Source organism: Miscanthus floridulus, chromosome 16, assembly GCF_019320115.1.
Source record: "Miscanthus floridulus cultivar M001 chromosome 16, ASM1932011v1, whole genome shotgun sequence".
Taxonomy (NCBI): Eukaryota; Viridiplantae; Streptophyta; class Magnoliopsida; order Poales; family Poaceae; genus Miscanthus; species Miscanthus floridulus.
Genome location: NC_089595.1, coordinates 83,271,930 through 83,295,383, shown reverse-complemented (window position 1 = coordinate 83,295,383; position 23,454 = coordinate 83,271,930). Strand labels below are relative to the sequence as shown.

Here is a 23,454-nt window from a genome sequence, read left to right as displayed (position 1 = left end):
ATCACGCCCCAAGCGAACAGGCTGATTGACTCCACCGTTGATGGACTCCTATGCATAAATTTTAGAAATACAAATATGCATTCATTATTTAATAAGGTGGTGAATATCCTTATAATGTTGATGAATCTGCTCACACCGTTCCATATGGACTATATGACAAATCAAAATAAGTAGATACTCTGTTTCGTAAAATCGTAATCGACACGAGACGTCCGGATGGATGCCCGCGTCTAGACGCCCACGGCTGCTCTATGTTCCCGTGCTTAGCAAGCGGATGGCACGGACCTTAGCTTGCTGCGGGGCCAACACACATCACACCAGTCGTCAGCCCACCCGAAGCCACCACCTCCGCGCGCTCGTCGGGCCACCACATCCGCGCTCGCCGAGCTCGAACTGCCGCGTTGAGATTGAGGAAAGGGAGTGGAAGGGAAGGGAGGGGAGGGAGAGGAGACGGCGAGGCGCGCCACACAAGGAAGGAGTTGAAGCCCTGTGACATGCTGCTGTCCATTAGCCACTGGCGCCATTATAACATGTGCAACACTCGATCTACTTTTGAAACATCCAGATAGACACATTTGCAACATACATCTGACAGATGAAACATGCGTCTGAAATACTTGCAAAAAACCTAAAAATACTTGAAAAGCCATTACAAAACATATGCAACATATGTGTGAAGTATATACAACATCCAAATAAACACACTTATAACATATGTCTGAAAAAACAGATGAAACATTTGGAACAGACGCTTGCAACATATGTGTATAGCCATTCCAACATATGCAACATCACAATCTACTTTTGCAGCATCCATATGAAACACTTGCAAGATACCTATGAAACATCTGAAACACTTGAAAGTTGAAATATATACTTACAATATGTGCTTTCAGCAAACCCTGACATGCGGGTGGGCGAGCAGAGCAATGCATAGCAGGATCTAGTGCTAGGTCGAGGTGGAGGAGGAGGGTTTGCAGGCGCTGCTTTCCGAGAGACAGTCGTAGCCAGAGAAGAAGACGCCACGGGCGAGACCAATGTCGGGGGAGGGCGCTGTCATGATATGCGCCGCAAGCTTCTTCGTGGGGCTGCCGTCAAACGCGCCTTCTGCCCGTGGCTCCTGGATCCCTTAAAAGTTTTAGATGGCCCGCCAGGGGGAGCAGGCTAAGCTGGTCCGTAGGCCCAGGGAGGCAGAGGCTCGTCCAGATGGCCGAACGCCCTCACCAGATCATTATCAATGCTTGTTCATAGCTCATCATGCGAACTGACCTAAGAGTATTAGCTCCAAGAGAGAAATAAACATGGGCACTCGCGGACAAGACTTTATTCGAATTACAAGACACTTTTAACTTTATCCTATATCTGTTCTTATTTTGCAGATTCAAATTAGCGTCGCCAAACTCCTCACATAAAAAGAAATACAACATCTACATAATCAAATTAAATTCTTCAAATCCACCATTTATGTATCGATAGTGCATTTGTTTAGTATTATTGATGATGATATTTTTTTAGAAAACGCAGTAAAAGTCAGGGGAATTTTAACTTAGAACAAAACTAAAAAACAACATAAAATTTGTATCGGAGAAATCTTCACTTTTATATATACCACATCAAGCTGCAGTTGGACTCATCTCACATACTGCTGCGATGAGCCAGTGAGTCCACGACAGTTCCCCGATCATATGAAATCGACTAGATTAGCACCGCACTAGTAAACGTTTATACACCATTATTGCTAGTTCATATTCTCTACCACTTCAGCATCCTCTGGCAACGCCACTATTCCTGAACATCTTTCAGCAAAGCTCCCATCCATCCCCATCCTCCTTGGAATTCACGCGCTTCAAAATGCCTTTACCAGCGTCATTGCCATCTGACACTTCCACAGCGCACTCGTCGCCATCCAGATCTTTGCACACTGGGCTTGCAGGTTCAACAAGGGTGCACTTATCTGAAGACTCGATGGCTTCGGTAGTCCTATCCGAGGAACTCCAGCTCTTGTGATGAGAAGAATGTAGTGAAGAAGAGAGGCTCGACATAGCTGAGCGCTGCAACTTGCTCAATGATAGGTGCTCATCCACCACTCGCTTCAGCAACGAAACGTCCTCAAAGACCACAGCCATCTCACCTCTGCAATGAGGTCAAGGACATGAATCACAGGGTTGGTTGCAGATTTAGAGCTCATAAACACTTCAAAGATAGTCTACTGCTATCATAGCTCTAAATCATTTGAGCAGGCAGGGTGGTACATTATTGTACAGTGCAGACAAGACATGGCTTGACAAGTTAGACATTACACTAAATAAATAAGTATTGTTAAATGAGAATTATTTTAATGTTTGCTTCAATTCCCATTTATCTGAATGACTATTATAACAGGTATTATTCTTAATGTGTGGAGTGGTATGCTCATGAGAATCTTTGAAAGATAAAAAAGTAAAACAATTCAAAGTTTGAACAGGACAGGTATTCATCTTAATGTGTGGAGTGGTATGCTCATGAGAATCTTTGAAAGATAAAAAATAAAACAATTCAAAGTTTGAACAGGACTAGTGTTGAACGGTTTAACAGTACTGAAGTAGCTGAGATGAAATGACAACTTACTGCAGCATATCAACAATTTGGCCCCGCTCAACCAAGAATTCCTTCAACTGTACAAACAATTTGATTATAAACATCAGTAAACAATTGTTTGTTGTAAAAAAAATTGTTCTGCAAATTTATATATCCTATTATATGTTGCCTGCGAGACAAATGTGTGGACAATAACACGTGCCTATACTCCTCACCTCAGGAGTATATCATCCATTATACACAGGAGTATATTATTAGATATAAAACAAATCAATATCTATTATACACAGGGGAAGCATGTTTTATAGATTATAAAACAAGGAAAAACACAAAATAAAATTGTCAAAATTTAAAACCCATATTACTGGATAAAGGAAGCAGATAATACCTTCAGGTTCTCCTCAGCTTCTTTCTGCAGCTTTCTTGATTCTTCGACAATAGAATTCATCGTCTTTTCCTGTTCATCAAGTAGTGCCTGAGCAGCAGCCTCCTTTTCAATCTTTTCTTTCTCGGCTGCTGCAATTTCTTGTTGTGCAGCAGCCAATCTTTCATCAAGAGTTTGGCGTATCTATACAAATTAAATTTAAATATCAAATTTAGCATCAATTCAGCTTTTATAATGTAATGCAATCAATTACATGGCCACTATAGGTTTCAGTGTTGATGATTGTCAAAAAAAGTATAAATCAAGTCAGATCAAACAAAAATGATAAAAGGAATCAATTCTGCATACGAAAAGTAAGGAAAGTGTAACTGAACAGACCAACAGTTCCATGTTTTGGTATGAAACTCAAACCAGAGTAGAAAAATATAGGTTTTCCAAATTCACGAATAAACATGGCAACTATATAAACTAAAAGGTGTCAGTTCTTCAATATCACACTTTACAAACTTCAAAGGTTACTCCCTCTGTTCCAAATTATAAGTCGCTTTGACTTTTTTGGTACATCAAATACCAAAAAAGTCAAAGTGACATTATTTGGAACAGAGAGTACTATTTTTTAGTTTATGCAGGATGATAGTTATTGTGCCAACTCCAATGTGATACCAGCACCAAAGAAACAATATACCTCTTCAATTATCACCAGATATTTATTCCTCTCATCTGAAAGCCTCTGAAGTCGTGATTGAAGCTCACGTGCCTCTGTGGTTAAAATAGCTTTCTCACCAAAAACCTCTCCAGCATGCTGTAGATAGATAAATTGTCAGATATCCTGTTGGAGCTTAGGGACCGGAGAGAGTAGGAGTGGGAGACGAGAGTCCTGGGCTTGAAACCCCGGCGACGAACTGGCGGCGCCGTGCTCGGCGCCTAGCTGGAAGCTTGATGACAATAGGAGATCGTGAACAGTAACGCCCGAGGGCCCAAGGTGAGATAAACTCAATCTCAGGCTATCCTTTATTCCTTTAGATTGTTTGATACTTATAACAACTCAATAACAAACCTTTCCTAAATCTAAGGGCTGACAACCCTGACTCAACAAACTCCAAACCAACTAGGACTCTTAATAACTAACTCCTATAGACCCGGCTGGGGCCCAAACCGGCTCCCACGCCTTGCCCTGGTGGCTGGCCGCACCCTAGTGCCTGGCCCGGCCCCTACTACCTTAGCCACTCTTCTTGTTACGGCGGTGGTACACCTTTCCCACCATAACATCACTCCCCCCCTCGACGAACAGCTCGTCCTCGAGCTGGAAGGCAGGGAACTCAGCGCAGAATGCGTCCAGCTGCTACCAAGTGGCTTCATCTTCCGGCAGCGTCGCCCACTGGATCAAGACATGCCAAGTGCCCCGCCGAAGCTGGGCACGTAGAGCCCGTGCCGGTTACTGGAGGTGACGGCCGTGGCGCAGCGGAGGAAGGGCCGGGGGCGTTGCTGGAGGAGTCCCCCGGAACGGCTTGAGGACGCCCACATGAAAGACGTTGTGGATGCGTGCTCCTTCGGGCAACAACAGCCGGTACGCGACGTCACCAATGCGCTCGGTCACCTGGAAGGGGCCTGCGAACCGTGGGCTGAGCTTGCCCCGCGGCCCCGGCAGCAGCGACTGCACCGGTCGATGAAGGATGCGGAGCCACACCCAATTGCCCACTGCAAACTCCAAGGGGCGATGGTGGCCGTCGTAGTATCGCTTGGCATATTACTGGGCCTGGAGAAGGCGTTCGCGCACCTCAGCCAGGAAGGCGTCACGATCCTGGAGAAGCGCGTCGACGGTGTCGGTGCGCGCTGTACCTGCAGTATAGGGAATCAAGGCTGGCGGCGACCGGCCATACACAACCTGAAATGGCGAAGTCCGTAAGGCAGTGTGGTATGACGTGTTGTAGCAGTACTCTGCTCATGGCAGCCACTCCAACCACGCCCGGGGACGGTCGCCGGTGATGCAGCGCAAATACATGGCAATGGTCTTGTTGACTGCTTCGGATTGGCCATTAGTTTGCGGGTGGAACGCCGTACTGAGGCGGAGCTTGACCCCCGCCAACTTGAATAGATCCCGCCACACATTGCCCGTGAACACGGGGTCCCTGTCGCTGACAATGGAGTTGGGGAACCCGTGCAGGCGAACAATGGCCTCGAAGAATGCCTTGGCGACCGAAGCCGCGGTGTACGGATGACTGAGCGCAATGAAGTGCGCATGCTTGGAGAAGCGATCGACCACCGTTAAGATGACGCTCTTGCCATTAACACGCGGCAGTCCTTCGATGAAGTCGAGCGAGATGTCGGACCACACTTGTGATGGCACCGCCAGGGGCTGCAGCAGCCCTGCCGGCCGAAGGGAGTCCACCTTGTTCTTCTGGCAGATGGCACAGGCGTGCACATAGTCACGCACGTGTGCGCGATCGCCCTCGACGTAGAACTGGGCACGCAGGCGATGGAGGGTCTTCTGAACGCCCTCATGCCCAACCGAGTGGGCCAGCTCCAGCACTGTGGGCAGCAGCGCCGACTGCACCGGCACGAAGACGCGGGTACCGTGAAGGATGAGGCCAACCACAACACGCCAAGGGGCGCCGCGGTCAGCGGCTATGGAGTCCTGCAGCGCGCGCATGGCTGTGTCCTTGTCGAGCTCGCGGCGGAGGTTGTCGAAGAGGTCGAAGGATGGTCCTGACAGGGCGTGCAGCTGATCAGCAGCCTCGTCACGCCGGGCAGCGCGTCCGCCACCACGTTCAGGCGGCCCGGCCGAAATTCGACGGCAAAGTCGTAGCCGAACAGCTTGGAGACCCACTGGTGTTGAGGCAGGGTGGAGAGGTGCTGGTCGAGGAGAAACTTGAGCGCATAGTGATCTGTGCGCACGACGAAGCGACGCCCCCAAAGATATGGCCTCCAGTGTCGAACAGCTTGTACCAATCCAATGAGTTCCCGCTCATACGCCGCGAGCTTCATGTGCCGTGGCGAGAACGGCCTGCTGAAGAATGCTATAGCGCCCGTGCCCTGGTGCAGCACAGCGCCGAAGCCCGATCCAGACGCATCGCAATCCACTGTGAAGGGTACCGCGAAGTCCGGCAACTGGAGAACCGGCGCTGCAGCCAGCGCTTGTTTCAACGCCGTGAACGACACTGCTATCGCCTCCGACCAGAGAAAGGCGTCCTTGCGCAGGAGCTGCGTGAGGGGCGCAGCGATGGCGCCGAAATCCTTGATGAAGCGGCAGTAGTAGCCCGCCAACCCGAGAAAGCCACGGAGACCCCGCGCTGAACGTGGCTGAGGCCACGACGTCACTGCCTCCACCTTGGAGTGGTCCATGGCCACCCCACCAGCGGAGATGATGTGGCCCAGGTACGCAACGGAGGGCGCGGCGAACGAACACTTGCTGCGCTTGACGCGCAACTACTGTTCCCGCAACACTGTTAGGACGGCCTTGACATGCTAGAGATGCGCCGTCCACGAAGGGTTGTAGATTAGAATGTCATCGAAAAAAACCAATACGAACTTACGGAGGTACAGCTGAAGGACCGTGTTCATGAGGCTCTGGAATGTTGCCGGCGCGTTGGTCAGGCCGAACGGCATGACCAAAAACTCGAAGTGGCCATGATGTGTGCGGAAGGCTGTCTTCTCAATGTCATCCGCATGCATCCGGACTTGATGGTAGCCCGAACGGAGATCCAATTTGGTGAAGAATTTGGCGCCTTTGAGTTCATCCAGGAGCTCCTCTACCACTGGAATGGGGAACTTGTCCTTAACTGTGCGGTCGTTGAGGGCGCGATAATCGACACAAAAGCGCCAGGAGGCGTCCGGCTTCTTGACCAGCAGCACCGGCGCTGAAAATGGCGACGTACTTGGCCAGATTATGCCCTGGGACAGCATAGCCGCACACTGTGACTCGAGTTCTTTCTGTAGCTGTGGATATCTGTAGGGCCGGACTGCCACCGGCGCTGTGTTGGGCTGGAGGTGTATGCGGTGATCACACGAACGGACCGACGGCAAGCCCTGGGGCTCAGCGAAGAGGTCCGCGAAAGACTGCAGCAAATGTTCCATCAGAGCCGGCCCATCTTGACACAGTGTATGGAGGCGCTGAGTTGATTGAACATCGCGCCGTGTCTAGCCGATGCCGCGCCAGAACACGCGACGGCCGTTGCGTGAGAACGCCATACACAAATCATCGAAGTCCCAGAGGATGGGTCCCAACGTCCTCAGGAAGGTGACGCCGAGGACCATGTCGTAGCCGTCAATCGGGATCGAGTAGCAGTCGATGGAGAAGTGTTCGTCGGCGATGCGAATGGCGACGTCCTTTGCGAGGCCGCGGCAGGCCACACGGTCCCCGTTGGCGACTATGACCCTGGCACCCGGGCAGGGATGGAACTGAAGGCCAACGCGTCAGGCGACGTCGCCGCGCACAAAATTATGCGTGGACCCCGAATCCAGGAGCGCGACAAACTGCTCATTGCCCATCTGGATATAGAGCTGCATGGTGTCCTCAGTCCGAATGCCCGTAATGGCGTTGAGCGAGATCATGGGGGCATCGGGGTCGAAGGGCGGCCGGCTCGCTGCTGCAGGTGCCGCTGGCTCCTCATCGGCGTCATCTGGTTCCTCGACGATGTAGTCCGATGCCTCTAGATAAAAAAGTCGGGCGCACTTGTGGCCGCGGACGTACTGCTCATCGCAGTTGTAGCAGAGGCCCTGTTTGCGACGTTCAGCCATCTCCTCAGGTGACAGCCGGCTTGAATGGCCTGGTAGTGACTGCTGGCGCTGATGAAGCTGGCCCCGAACTCCCCTGGGAACCCGCCGACGCAGTAAGTGCTGGTGCCGTCCCCGCATTGCGGCGAGCCGGGTGGCCCGACGATGCTGGCAGGGCGAGCGGTGCAGGCATATTCCGCCGCTCGTACGCGTGTGCCAGGCGCATGGCCCGCTGGAGATCTTGCGGGTCGTGGAGCTCGACGTCGACGCGGATGTGGTCCGGAAGGCCCCCGGTGAATAGCTGAGCCTGCTGGTGTGGCGAGAGGCGACCGGCGTGCGCCATCCGCGCCTGAAACACATCTAGGTACGCATCAACCGATGATGTGAAGGGTAGGCGTGCCAGGTCCGCTAAGTGATTGGTACTGAGCGGGGGTCCGAAGCATTGATGGCACAGTCGCTTGAACTCTTCCCGATCGGGCCAGCCGGCGTCGCGTTCCAGGATTGTGTACCACATCTGGGCTGTGCCGGTGAGGTGGTAGGACGCAAGCCAAACCCAATCCGCGTGCCGAGTTTGCTGGCCGCGGAAAAACTGCTCACACTTGAGCAGCCAGCCAAGCGGATCCTCCTTGCCGTCGTAGGTGGGGAAGGACAGCTTATGGTACCGGGGGACAGCAGGACCCTCCGGCTCCGGCGGTAGATGAGGCAGTGGCGGCGGCGTGTGCATCGCATTCGAAGGTGGCGGTGCAGCGATCCCGGCTCCTTGCATGATGGATGACAGGGAAGGCACGGGCGACGGCGAGTGTGGAAAAGGAATCTGGGTGATGGGAAGCCTCGCAGATGACGGCTGCGGCGGCAGGGACAGGGCACCGGCGATGGTGACCCCCGTGGTCGGCACTGGTGGTGCGGCGAACGGGAGCTCCAAGATGGCCGACCCCGAGGCAGGCAGCGCCGAGATGCCGCCGTAACCCGGCAGCCCGTACTGGAAGACCGGTGGCCCCGAAGACGAGGGCTGGCGTTCCACCGCTGCAAGACGCAAGGAGATGTCCCCCATCTGGCGTTGCAGCGCATAGATGGCCGTCGTCAAGGCGTTGAAGGCTTCGGCGGGGGATGTTGGGGCGGCGGGTGGTGGGTTGAGCAGCGACGCGGTGGTGGCCACAATTGGCGCGGAGGTGGTGAACACAGGGAGGGCGGTGGTGGAGGCGACGGTGGCAGCGGCGGTGGTTGGAGCGACGGCGGCGGCGGACGACCCAAGACCAGACATGGCTGATACCAGGTTGTTGGAGCTTAGGGACCGGAGAGAGTAGGAGTGGGAGACGAGAGGCCTGGGCTTGAAACCCCGGCGACGAACTGGCGGCGCCGTGCTCGGCGCCTGGCTGGAAGCTTGATGACAATAGGAGATCGTGAACAGTAACGCCCGAGGGCCCAAGGTGAGATAAACTCAATCTCAGGCTATCCTTTATTCCTTTAGATTGTTTGATACTTATAACAACTCAATAACAAACCTTTCCTAAATCTAAGGGCTGACAGCCCTGACTCAACAAACTCCAAACCAACTAGGACTCTTAATAACTAACTCCTATAGACCCGGCTGGGGCCCAAACCGGCTCCCACGCCTTGCCCTGGTGGCTGGCCGCACCCTAGTGCCTGGCCCAACCCCTACTACCTTAGCCACTCTTCTTGTTACGGCGGTGGTACACCTTTCCCACCATAACATATCCTGTGCCATGACCCTAGGCAGATCGAGAGGTTTTATAAAATGATGATTGATGAGATATTAGGTCAGAGGAAAATACCATATCATTTGCTTCCTTTGCATGAGTTAACATTTCTCCAAGCTCCTCAACTTTGGTCAGAATGCCTGTCCCAGCAACAGATGCTTCATGCTTGGCTACTTTAGCATTTTCTTCAAGAAGCTCAACATCCTCTATCATTTTTGTAACCAACTCTAGAGAAGGTAACAGATCATTCTGCATTATATCAAAAGCACAAGAATGAGCCACCAACCTCAACAACAATATTATAGTTAATCATTGGAGTACACATTGTACATATAAAGTGATGTTTAAAACTTGAGAAAGCATCAGAAAGTGAAAGAAGAAATATAGCTCGCATAGAAGTTTTGATTTTTTATGAGGAACTATAATTGGCAGTCCTCATTATTCAGAAAATTCAGGCTCATATGACAAAGAAACAGATCCTAATAGGAAACCAAATAAACGACTTCAAGACATAAATCTTTTGAAAAAAATATACCGCAGCAGCTTAAATAAAATGCTTTGGCTTTTCTAGATACATTGTTTTTACTATGTATCTATACATAATGTATATCTAAGTACATAAGCTATGTATCTAGAAAAGCCAAAGCGTCTTATAATTTGGAATGGAGGGAGTATGTAATTAGGTGGGGCTCAGAATACTAATTAATGTCCAGGATGGCTTCAAGTAGCTCTCATCAATCTAAGGGGTGGTGATCTTGTGCCCTTTTCATCCTAGACGGTCAGTACACGTACACCTAATGGATTAACTACAATCCAATATGATTATCTCAACGTACCTTGATTGCTGCACACAGATACACCTATCTATTAAACCTAGTGCAGAAGAAGACAGTAGAATATCCTCTTCTACGTAAAAATGACCCCAGCTAGTAAATATGGTGGTTGTACAGGTCTTTTATGCTTGTAAAAAACTTGAGAATATGGCATGTTCAGTCAAAAACGAGCATGTGGCGTTTTTGAGAAAATTTGAGCATGTGAAATTTCATCCCAAATACTTGTCACAAAAAACCATGACAAAACAAAAATAGGTTAGGCATGTATTCATGCGCTTTTTAGTCCAATATACTCGCTTTATTTCTCAGGGAAGGCCAAACAAGATAAAAAGAGAGAGGGAGTCACCATCAATCCAAATGAATGTTCTACTAATATCCAGTGCTAGTGAGCACACACACATGACAGGTACATGGTAGAGAAATGTACAATTGAAAATTAATATTTACATAATGCATAAAAAAGACCAGTGCACAGCAAGCATAATACATTACCTTATTGCTTCTGGCATCAGCAACAGAATCCTCAAGAGACTCAATACTAACAGAATGGCTTGAGTGAGTTGAAGCAGTAGAAGCAAAATGATTCAAATTAAGATCAGGAAGCATATCCGCAACATTGCTGGTGTCCTTCTGTTCTACAAATCCAGAAGTCTCAGCGGACGATTCTTCTTTATCTCGACCAGGAACATCCAGCACAGGCGCAAAAAAATCTTTTTCAGTACCCAAAATTCCAGAAGATATTTGATCATTAGAACCAAGAGGCAAAAGGTCATCATCAAAATTTATGTCCTCATAGCCACTGAAGAACTCCATTGAAGTGTTCTGGGGAAAGTAATCCCCAACTGGAATCATCTTATTAGGATCTTGATCATGGGATTGTGGGATATCACCACCATCTTCCCCTGTCAGTGGTTGAGAAAAACATTCACTTGACAATCCACCGTATCCAACTTCATTATCTGTGTAAGCCAACTTTTTCTCTGGATTGGTATTTGAAGATAGCACATCAAGGTTGGGAATCAAATCATGCTGACCGCCATTTGGGATAGGATCAGAATGTAGATTTAGTTGCTCACTGACCCCTTCGATTGATGGAAGTCTTCCCACATATTCATTGTTTATGTTTCCTTGCTTGCCAATTTTGACCTCCCCAGAAGAAGTGTGTTGCGCAGATTGAACACTTACATCAACCTCATCAATACGTATATCATGTCCTAATTTGTGGCAACAACCAACTCAGTTAGTGTAAATTCAAGAAATGCTTTTTTTTTGGGGGGGGGTGGGTGGGTGAAGACTGTGGAACAGAGCTCCCCAGTATATTAAACCCAAGCCTGAAATTCGCTCCCATGGGGAGTCGAACCCAAGATCTAAGAAGTGCTACTAGAATCACCTAACCAACTCAGCTAGAGGCCCATCCGCAAATTCAAGAAATGTTAATGGTGATATATGGCAACAATATCTAAAACAAAATATTCTTGGTTCAATGAAGAACAAAAAGGGCTACGCACAGAACATCTCTAAACTGAACCAAGCTTTTGAGTGTGGACTGGTTCAGAGATAAAATTTACCCACATAAGAAAGTACAACCTCACAGCCTTAAATAATTACTATAACGTAACAGGAGCACTGAATAAGTTTAAACACCACTGGTATAGTAGTAAGTGAGCCAAATGACACAATTTCAAGCATGTGTTTTTGGGGACCTTTCAACCATATTGTAAACCTCGTAATAATAACTAAAAAAATATAAGGGAAATACTACCAGTGCACAAGAATATGCAAGCTATCATCAATATATCTTATTTTACTCTTACAGTACAAATACACTATATATGTAAAAAACATCCTAAGGGGTCCTAACAGAACACCTTTAAGGCTTTAACACTAGAGTACAAATGGGGCCAAACGTCGTCTCAGAAGAAAAAAATGGTGCAAAAGGCTAAAAGTTTGGTTTTCATGCTCACCAGCAACTGATGAACTTCCCACTTCATGTGTGCTGCGATTAGCAAACAAATTCCCAACAGAATCATCCATAGATGGCAACACTTCTTGATGGGTAGACAAAGCTCCAGCCGAACCAGCCATGGACGGCATGACTTCATCAAGGACAGTAACCACCGCGGAATCAACATCTTTACGGTGCTCAATTGCGATAGCCTTCAGTATACGATGATCAACCTGCAGAAAAGAGTTATCAGACAAATTTGACCTCAGGAAACAGCCAGGAACGGCACAAACATTGCAATTTCAGGCTGCCCATAAACCCAACAGATAACGCCCCTAAATTTGATCTAATCATCAAATAATCGTGTCCGATCTCTCCAAAACCATCGAATCGAATCTCACCGCCATAAGCAGCTCCTAATCCCACTGGTATTTCCCCAGTCCATGTGTGTCCTAGCCTCCTAGGGCTAGTCACCTACCCTAGTACCCTCAGCTACCAAAAAAAATACATTCACGAAAAAAAAAACTTCTTTTGCAGCCCTTCACACATGACATCTCAAAGGCTGTACGCGAGACACGGACGAGAACCGATCGTACGCACCTGAGGGAAGAGTTCTTGGAGGGAGCGGAAAACCTCCTTGAGATCGCCCATCTGAGAAACCTAGAGAACAGAGATCGATGCAGAACCCCGAGAACCGAGCTCCCACACGGCTGCCTCCGGCGGCGCGGATGGAGAGGATTAGGGTTTGGGGTTCCTCCCCGCTGATTGCGTGAGATACCAAGTGAAGAAGGAAAGCGAGGAGGTGACCGAAACCGAGGGGGAGGACGGGCTTTTACCAGCTCCAGCCCGTCCCTTCCTTTTTTCCGTTTAGGTCCTCCAGTACTTCGAATTCGAGAACTTCAGTGTATGTTAAATCTAAAAATACTTAGTCGTCCAAAAAATAATATAAATCTTGAGGAGTCAATTAATCCTAAATTTAACTTAATTTATTAACATTTGTATCTCAAAAAAAATATTGTGAAAATTTACTTCAAGATTAATCTAATGATGATGCTTATTACGTATTACAAATATTATTTATATATATATTTCTTGAATGCTCGAAAAATGATATTTACCTTTTTTGGAACGGAATTAGTACAAATAGTAAAAATACTTCTGCTATGTTAAATTTATTTTATACAGAACTCTATAATTGTCAATAATTTCAGCCTAGACCACACCTTAACTGAAATGACCTAACTTTTATGTTTAAAAGATGTGATGAGAGAAAGCGCCAAGTTTGAGTACTTCATCTAGGTAAATTTGTAAAGCTTTCTTTCTTTTGTTAAATGTAAGTAACAAAACAGAATTAGATATTTGATGGTACTGACGTACTGTTGCACTTCTTTTGAGGACACTTTGCTTTCTTGTTTAGTTGCACTTGTTTCCTATGATTATTGTTGTGCAAAATATGCCTTATTACAATAATTCGAGAGTTTTTATGGAGATTATATTACACAAAATTTACAGTCAATGGTATCCAAATATGCCCATCTCATGCGATTGACTCTTTTGAACATTCAGCTATTAGATGCAGGTTGTTATGCGAAGTCATGACCGTTTCTAACTGCCAAGATAACACATCTCTCATCAAAACAAAACAAAACAAAAATTTCAATCTGACACAATTTACAATAGAGCGAAGCATTTTTTTTTGTTTTTATTTGTTTGTGGTGTTATTTCTATTTTTCTTCTTTTTAAGTTCGTTTGTACTAGTAGAATAATAATTTAACAGAAACGAAAGGACCAGAGAGCTATTGTTCCTTAGCTAGTCAACAAGCATGGTTCGGTTTGCTACCCTCCAAACAGGCCCGTACTGCCGTATTTCTTAGCCACAAAGGAAGCAGCATACCACCAAGACGACGGCTAGCCATTTGAACATTTATTAGGCCCCGTTTAGTTTCATCCAAAAACTAAAAATTTTTGCGCAGTACCCGTCACATCAAATCTTGCGGCATATGCATGGAGTACTAAATATAGACGAAAAAAAAACTAATTACACAGTTAGATGAGAAATCGCGAGACGAAACTTTCGAACCTAATTAGTCTATAATTAGACACTAATTGTCAAATAAAAACGAAAGTGCTACAGTACCCCAAACCCAAAAAATTTTGGATCTAAACACGCCCTTAATGGGGATGGTCTCACATCGCTGTAGCTCGTCCGATGCTGAGGTAAACACTGCAGCTCGCATGGCTGCAAACTGTTTCCAGGCTGATCTTTTAGCTTATGTATCTATCACGCTTGATTCACGCTTGCTTCATGCTTAGTATCTTTCAGCTAGCACACTCCATTTATACATCTGATTGTCGAATCTACAAATACTTTTACTGCCTTATACAAGTTACAAGGGTGAATACTAAAAACCAAAGGCTTGTACCTATACATAAACAACATCGCAAACTTCATTTTAGTCCTCACAGTTGAACTAAGGTCCCATAAGAAGTCTTGAAATCCTGTGCCAGTGGAATCTGCAATCCTTTTACTATCTTATTACAAGGGTGAATAATAAAACCAAAGATTTGTAATTGTAAGAGTAAAATAATGACTTCTGGCTTTCTAAAGATGCAAGGCAATCCACAGGTTCCTCACGTAGTTCACAGCTGAACTAAGGTTCGATAAGCAGTCTTGAACTCCTATGCCAAACATCACGGGACAAACCTCATGCAACCCTAATGCCATTAACAAAAACTCATCTGGGAGTTGACACATTTTTCATGACTTCAACTCAAACCCACGAAAAAAGGATCAAATTGTGATTTTTTTTTTTTTTTGTGGTTTCAACTGAAACCCCCCAAAAAAGGGTCAAGTAGTAACACTGATTCTCGCACATTTTCCGTATAGGAGTATTTTTCAACAGTCAGCATTACCTCAGAAAAATTATAAAAGAAACGATATATGGGTCTGTGCAAAGTGGTTTCCTAAATTGGTAAAAATGTACCAACCAGTTTTCCATTCCTTAGCATGAACCTTGCAATAAACCGAAATAGAACTAATTCCAACATGGTCAAAGATTGACTATCAGATATACTATAGTACAAGTCTACAAATCATCTCAATGCAGATAGTCCAGACATGTCAGCTGTAGTATACTAGTATCTCGCATTTCTCACCAATATTAAGTTGTGCAAGAGGACCCATATCAAACAATAGATGCATTCTTGGGAAGAAAAAAGCCTACATATCCTATGGTGACACCAAATCCACATATCAGAGCACCAGACTAGCTGGAGATACCAAAGTAGTGACAGAATTCCATAATTCACTTGGTGATTACCAGACAAACCCTCTGATAAAAGCAAATGCATTGTACCACAACACAACAGCACAAGCTGCTACCTAGCTTGCTGCTGCCAACTTATCTATCATCCAGCATCACTAGCTCCCTAAAGTACAACAAAAATTCACCCTTGCCTGTTTAACTATCAGAATTCAATATGAACAGCCATGCTATTGAGGGCATTCATTTACTTCACAATAACACAGCATCCTGCAAGATCGATATCAACAACCAAAGATTGATGAAAATGAACTGGAAAGCCACTAGAGGTGCTAGGGATACTAATTGCTCTAGACCTCTAGCGAAAATATCCATCAAAGGTGAAAGCACCATATTCCCTACCTAGAAACACCATGCTGCAATAGCACTTCGGCATCCTGGTTGCAATAACCAACGACTAGTACATCAAGTCAGTGGGCCTATCAATTTGCGTCCGTAATTAAAACCACATAATTCATCCTTACTTGTGGCGACACCAACATATGCATCAGCCATACATGCCACAATACCACAGATCCCAAATAAACCAACAAAAGCACCCAAAAACATAATAGCAAACAAGTTGGAGCAACTAAGTAATAAATAGGATCCATGAAATAAGTTCAGCCCAGTTTCAAGGGACAGCTTCACCTGACCCTTCCAACACTGATACCAAAGTTCCCACGGAAGCTACACTAATGAACCGCAAGTCTAGATCACCAGGCCACTTGGCTCAGTTCAAAATAATGGAGCCACGGTGCATTCTTTATAATTAAAAGTTTAGCATAGATGGTGTAAATCCAGATGACTATTGGAGTAGCTAAAGCTATTTAACCTAAGGATGGTCAATCATCCTGCTCAACCTTAACACTCTGCAGCTTCGAATCAAGCTCGTCCTCATTGTCCTCGGCATCCTCATCCTCTTCCTCATCGTCACCATCATCAGGCTCTCCATCAGGATCGTTCTCATCTAGTGAGCCCAGCACATCCAGGGATTTCTTACCAGCCTTTAGAATTTCCTTCACCTCATCAATCCCTTCATCGGAGATGAAATTTCCATTGATGTTCAGTTGCACAAAAGCTGGTTTATTTGTGACTGCCCGCGCAAAGCACCGAGCTCCAACCCTCTGCAGCATGTTTGTGCTCACGTCCAGTTCCTTGAGATCTGTGTGGCCATCTTCCAATGATTTTGCAATAATCACAGCACCATCATCCTTCAGTTCATTTTCAGCCAAGGTCAGCTTCTTGAGTGACTGCATTGCTGCCAGGCATTCTGCCAAAGCTGGGGCTGCTTTGTCATTTATTTCATTTCCAGCAATTTCAAGGACCTCTAGCTGTGGTGCAGACTGTTTGAGGGCAACAGCAATTGCTTTCGTACCCTTGTTCTCAAGATTAAGATCACTGAGATAAAGCTCAACAAGATCAGGAAGCTTCAGAAGGGTTTTGCTGAGAGCTAACCCTGCATCAACACCAAATAAGTTGTCCCTAAGATCAAGTTTCTTCAGACGAGTGCATCTACCTAGTGCCTCAGACAATGCGACTCCACCATCAGATCCTATCCTTGTTGCTGAGCACCTGAAACTCTCCACATTTGGAGAACGCTTAACCATCTCAGCAATATACATAGCACCTTCATCTCCAGTCATATTGTTGTGGAAGTGAAGAATCTTAAGCTTCTCAGTTGAAGGAATAAGCTCAGATAGAGCTTTTGCAGCTTCCTCTGATATGTCATCATTCATCACATAGAATTCTTCCAGGGATTCCTGTGATTTCAGGAGCTCACTGAATGCCCTGACACCCTTCTCACCTAAAGCATTGTGAGAGATATTCAGATATCTCAGTACAGAACCCTCTAATGCTTTGGAGAATATGCGCATCACGTCTAGAGCTTCATCCTCAGGCCTTCCTGCAACAAAATCTGAGATATCTACCTCTGTGAGCTGATTCTTGACTGATTCGAGAATTGGCCCAGCAACATTGGCAGCATCAATACCAAAGCTCCTATTGCTAAAGCAAATTCTTTTATACGAATTTCCTGGTTTGGTAAGTGGACTCAGCAGTTCCTTTGCTTCATCTGCCTCAATAAAAGCACGTTTGCCACCAGATATATCTAGTATAGTATCAGCAGGTGCAAGAGGTGTATCAGCTACAGGTGCCTCCAGTTCTGCAGAAGTCCTTGGACCTTTTTTCAGGACTACCAACATCATCTTACTCGTTTCCCTTGCATATAGATGGACAGCAGAACTCCCATCACCATCAGGCTCCCTTTTGAAATGCTCATCAGCCGAGGCAAAGCAAAGTTCTTCAATCCTTTTTGCATTCTCATGAGCCTCTTGCTTGCCCAAAAGACTATATTTGCGAGAGAAAATAGACTCTGAGGACAGGTTCTTTGTTATCCTCTCAACAAGCATGATACATGTGCTTTCACTTGGTGGCCACAACTTTATGGAGAATGTCCTGGGTTGAAAATATTGCGTTGGATCCATATGACAAGCTTGAACTTAACACAGCAACCTATAATAGTAGAACACGATGTATTAGCCTTGCTTTGATAACATAAGATATTGTAGTAGCAAAAAACACGATAAACCAACAATATGAACCAGTTAGATTGTATTTCCTGGTCTCTTCAAGGAACCAAACATTGGTACAGTAGTAACAAAAAAAAAGTATTACCAACGACTAAAGTTTTTACCACTAAAATACTAACATTGATTCACACTATCGGAGCCATGTATAGGTCGTACTAGGCTCCAGCCCCTCGTCACCATGAAAAAACTGAAGACCTGGTGTGCTGTTTTTCACTTTGTCCTAACATGTAAGTGTTTTCAGATGACTCAATCCAACCAATATATAATCCACCTAGTTTTCCTGGAGCCTTCAGCGGCTTGCAAGCATCTGCAGCCCACAGTTCGGTTGAATCAACGCTCTTTGGCCGCCCGCTCTACGCCTCCACTGTGTAGGTTCATTTATCTTTCCTTGTTCTATTTATTTTTGCTTGCATACTCTTTAATCCATGACTCGAATAGCACATATGCTAGATGGGGCTATTTGAGTGGTAACTGAGATAAGTTGTGGCACTTTTTATTATTGTATTTTGAGATGCTTTGCTAATCACCTAATTGTTAACACATATAATTTGCAACTGCATAGTTTCACATTTGGGAAGTTGGCCCCTGCTAAGTTTTCCCTCACGCTCCGCCAATGTTGATTAACTGAACAAAGATATAGCCATATAGGCTGAGAGGCATTTCACAAGTGATTTGATTATAACCTTCTATATGTAGGAAACCAACAAATCATTTACTCTGACTAGCATGCATAGGATTTGGCAAGTTCAAATAGAAAAAAAGAACCTCTTATACTATTATGCATCACGCATTTATGGCGCTTAATTTGCTAATCTAGATATTTGCCATACATTGCCTGAAACATCAATAAAGTACACTAACATATAAGTTCTTAATTTGCTAATCTGGATATCTATAAACCTCTTTAAACGTGAGCACATCTCCGTTGTAGATCAACAGTATCCCACCCGTCATCCTCACCCAGATCCATGTAGATCTACAATTTATCCACCTCATCCGTTCGATCCTGCCCCAATCCATCGGATGCCTGCCACGCCTTCGTCCACGCGTCCGCCCCTTCCTGCTTGCCCCCGCATGCCCGATCCTTATCCCATCCCCCGTCAACAGCAATGGACAAAAAAATCCTCATCCATGCCCCGGCCGACCAGAGTTCTCGACCTTCTTCCTCACCGTCGTCTCCATACCTTGCTTCCTCGCTGCGTGGGCTTCGCTTCAGCTCGCGTCGCCCTGCGGGCTCCGCCGCACCGGCGCCGCCTTTCCGCACCCTCCTGCGCCGGCACAACCACGAGCACGGCGCGGCCTCCCAGCAGCGCCGCCCCGCCTGCGGCCATCTCCCTCGCGCACCCCCACAGCAGCAACGCCCTCGCCTTCTCCCTAGCACGGCAGATGCAACAGCACCGTCCGCCTGGAGCCTGAACATGAGTCTCGCCCTCACACATCCCCGCTGCGCAGCAACGCCTGCGGGCACGGCCCTCTCCCTCGCACGGCGGCTGAACTAGCGCCATCCCTTTGGAGCCTCAAAACGAGGTATGCTCTGTCTTTTCGCTTTTTTTTTTTTGTTCTTTTCCAAACATATGCACATGTGGATCCAATATATATGCAGTTACATATCAGTAGCAATTATATAGTCTTCCAGATTTTCATTTTAAAATTGTGTTTCCCTTCTTGCCCGGTATTGTATTATGTAGTTGAATCTTCTATCTTATTTATAAGAGATTAATTATCCTATTAGTTTCTAGGTTATCCTAATGAGGTACTTTTTCCATACGGTTGATTCCTTGCAAGAACGAGATGCTTACACACAAAAAAAAAATAGAAATCAGTATCATACAGTACAAATACAAATACTATGTTGTTCTATTTACTGAAACCATGTTGACATTTTCCTCAATGTAGGAATTTTTGAATTCCTGATGGTAAAGAGCAGACCAGGTTTGTTAATTTGGTTTTCATTTTTGGTCATGCACTCCTTTGTCTAAGAATGCCTATGCTTCACTCTTTCCACATCCTCATAATTACATCAGTATGCTGCAGATAGACATTTATTGGTTTTGAAAATACCACCCTAGATGTAAACCCACTGCCTGAAATTTTTTAGGAGACACGCAATCGATGTACCCAGATTGGCCAGGTATTCTCACTACCCTTAGTTTTCTTTATCATCAATCACCTCTTATTGTTTATTCTCTAATGCATGTCTTCCTGTTTCAGGTTTACTCTATAGCGTCTGCTATCTTCATGTAAGAATTGCAGGACTGTTTTAACCTCAGAACCATCCATCTTCATGGATGTTGCCCGCTAGGTTTCCTCATCTATGGTTTGTGCAAGGGGATTAATGAATCTTAGTTGACAAATAATTAAGACTGGTCTCCATGTTCTGCTTTGCTAGGTTACTCTGCTCTTGCCATGTACAGTGTCAACATCTGCAATCATTTCCTCCTAGATATATGGACACCGATTTTTCTTTTCTCCAGTCATATTGGAACAAAAAAGCATCCAACAACCATGACCATAGCATAGTAACAGCTCAGCTCCGTACTTCATAATTCTGTACAAGAGGATTATATTTCATATAGAATATTACATGATCTGTTGTTTGTTAGTCGCTGAATTCTCACTCTTGGTAGTAGGAGAATTCTTACTCTCATCGAGAGAGGATGACACTAGGAGTTGGGGCAATTTTCTTGTCTATTTCTCACACAAACTCACACAAATGCCATACCAACCTGAGGGGTTAGGGTTACATATTTATAGGCTGCTAGCCAGCCAAGCATATGCCAAGATGCTAGTCTAAGATGCTAATATGCTGTTCTAGCTAAGATGTTGTCCTCTAGTCTAAGATGCTGTCATCTAAGATGTTGTCCTCTAGTCTAAGATGCTGTCCTAAAAACAAAAAAAACAGCCACAAGGACCATGTGAGCAGCACAGCCCCACAAAGACCAGCCACACATGAGACTTATCCATCATTCTCCCCCTAAGTCTTGTGCGTCGTCTTGTGGGAGAGTTGAACCATCCCGGTCCTGGAGCAGAGCTCAAGGAACTTGATCCTCCCAAGAGGCTTGGTGAGCAGGTCCGCAAGCTGGTCCTTGGTGTTGATGTAGCTCGCCTTGATGCTCCCTTCCTCCAAACAGCCTCGGATGAAGTGGTACCTCACCCGGATGTGCTTGCTGCGTTCGTGGAACACGGGGTTCTTTGTCAGGGCCAGAGCGGACTTGCTGTCCACCCTGAGCTCCACCGCTCTAGTGTCTCTGCCGAGGAGATCACCAAGCAGTCGAGCGAGCCAGAGCGCCTGAGTCGAAGCGGTGGAGGCCGCTATGTACTCGGCCTCGCAGCTGGACAGGGCCACCACCTGCTGCTTGACCGACTGCCAGCTAACGAGGCACTTGCCGAGGAAGAAGAGGATCCCGCTCGTGCTCTTGCTGGTGTCGATGTCGCCGGCGTGGTCGCTGTCGCTGTACCCGACGAAGTGTGCCGCCCCAGGGCACCTCGGGTAGTAGAGGTCGTGGTCGAGAGTCCCCGCAACGTAGCGGATGATCCTCTTCACAGCCTGCTGGTGCTCCGTCGTCGGTCGCTGCATGAACCGACTAACGTAGCCGACGGAGAATGCCAAGTCCGGCCGTGTGTGGGCGAGGTAGCGAAGGCTCCCCACGATATGCAATGCTTACATTTCCTTTTATGATACGCTCATTTACACTGTTCCCATTATGGAAAATATGCCATGCCTACGAGGTTCATGTATAGATGGTTACAATGTGCTGGATGCTTTCTTCTTCCTAAACTAATCATCTTTCATGATCATGCTCATTCTGGTGGAACACATTTCCATGACAGCCTTGCCTTGCCAAATGTGCAGTTTTGCAAAACATTGGTACTGCTTTGGGCAACGATGAAATGAGTCTTCATGTCACACCTTACGTCTTATCAGGTAATGAATTTTCCCACCACAATTGCTCATGAGTCATGACATGATCCATAGCTATTTTGTCTGTACAGGGCTATTTTTTAACTCAAATCGTTTTTGCCATGTGTTTTCATAGGTGCTTTCGGGTATCCACATAAGAAGCAATTGCCCTGGGTCCAAAACACAAGACAGATTCATGCGCCTTATGGTCAACTAAGTGCAGATGCGGGCAATGTGCAGGTGAGGGTGGTGCCGGCAGAGTGAGTGATGCATAGGGCGGCGGCTGCAGGCGGCGCTGGTGTGGTGGTTGCATGGATTGGGAGCGTGGACGAGGGAGATTGCTGCGGGTGGCTGCTATTGTGATGCTACCCCTAAAAGACATACCTTCCCTGCAAATATATACACATACAGTTCATCGTCCTACACATTTACAGAACCATGAATGGTCATATACCAAACTTTTATGTTTCTATGTGACTGCATCCAAACACAATGAGTTCATACACTCCTATCACTCTCATTGTATCTACCCGCGCGAAGCGCGGGGGTTCTGGCTAGTTCAATATACATTGCTCTACACTAGCATATAAACTCACGACGTCACTGTTCAGCTGGACCAAACAAGCAAGCAAGGGTGGACGCACTAAAGGACATGGGTGTACACCCGATAACTTTTGAAAAAAAAATCGAAATTAGTAGAAAATAATACATGTATACACTTGTAATTACGGAGTAGATCAAATCCGAATACAAATAGCTTAAGTTAGGGTTTGGGTGCTCAGCTTCGCACAGGAGGAACGGAAGAGAAGGGCTGGGCGTACCTGGCGGAGATTGTAGCCGGCGAAGGAACCGGTGGAGACCTAGGCACCTGGGCGGCGGCAGCGGGCGCCCAGACGTCGTCACTAGAGAGGGAGCGCACACGCTTAGGTCCTGTATGGCAGTACAGTCAGTGCAAGCAGCGGGGTCGCCGAGGACTCGAGGAGTGCGGTTGGGGGAGGACTGGGGAGGGCGGCGGACTACCGGGGTCGGGTGGGGGCCTGGGGCGGCGGCGATTCCAGGGTTTGCGTCAGGGAGTTGAGTCGACAGATTTTCTGTACGTACGTGTGTTTTATGCAATTTTAACCGATGATTTTTTTAACTGTACATGAAGATCCAACGCCCTCCAACTTTTTTTCACCTCCGGTCTCTGGCCTTCTTCTTCTTCCAGACCTTGGTCCCCACCGCCGCCGTCCACCGCCCTGCGCGTGGCTATGTCGGCACAAATCACAAGTAACATAGAGCACGGCTGTGTCAGCACAAATTACAAATCATAAATCATAAGAAATAATTTTTTATGAAAGGACAAGAACAAAATTTGAGGAAGAGGCTCGCCGGAACCCTAGCCACCGCCGTCGTCGTCTTTGTCTCTAGTCGGCACAGGTCCAGGAATAGGAGGAGGTGGAAGAGGAGGAGAAGAAGAAGACCTACCTTGACGGATCCACCATGGCCG

General features: G+C 46.6%; 2 protein-coding genes across 2 annotated transcripts; both read right to left on the bottom strand.

Annotated features, from left to right (window-relative positions):
• Window positions 1–1,575: 1,575 nt before the first annotated feature.
• Window positions 1,576–12,978, bottom strand: LOC136511700 (uncharacterized). Its single transcript, XM_066505736.1, has 8 exons — window positions 12,772–12,978; window positions 12,191–12,404; window positions 10,719–11,440; window positions 9,469–9,642; window positions 3,648–3,764; window positions 2,966–3,145; window positions 2,608–2,654; window positions 1,576–2,133 (listed from the first exon to the last, which is right to left on the bottom strand). Exons 1-8 carry the CDS (start codon window positions 12,820–12,822, stop codon window positions 1,800–1,802), a joined length of 1,839 nt encoding a protein of 612 aa, XP_066361833.1. The 5' UTR covers window positions 12,823–12,978; the 3' UTR covers window positions 1,576–1,799.
• Window positions 12,979–16,070: 3,092 nt separating this feature from the next.
• Window positions 16,071–23,101, bottom strand: LOC136513238 (RAN GTPase-activating protein 2-like). The gene is made up of 2 exons (XM_066507236.1): window positions 22,787–23,101; window positions 16,071–17,987 (listed from the first exon to the last, which is right to left on the bottom strand). The coding sequence occupies exon 2, from the start codon at window positions 17,957–17,959 to the stop codon at window positions 16,319–16,321; it is 1,641 nt and encodes a 546-aa protein (XP_066363333.1). The 5' UTR covers window positions 17,960–17,987; window positions 22,787–23,101; the 3' UTR covers window positions 16,071–16,318.
• Between the last annotated feature and the right edge of the window lie 353 nt (window positions 23,102–23,454).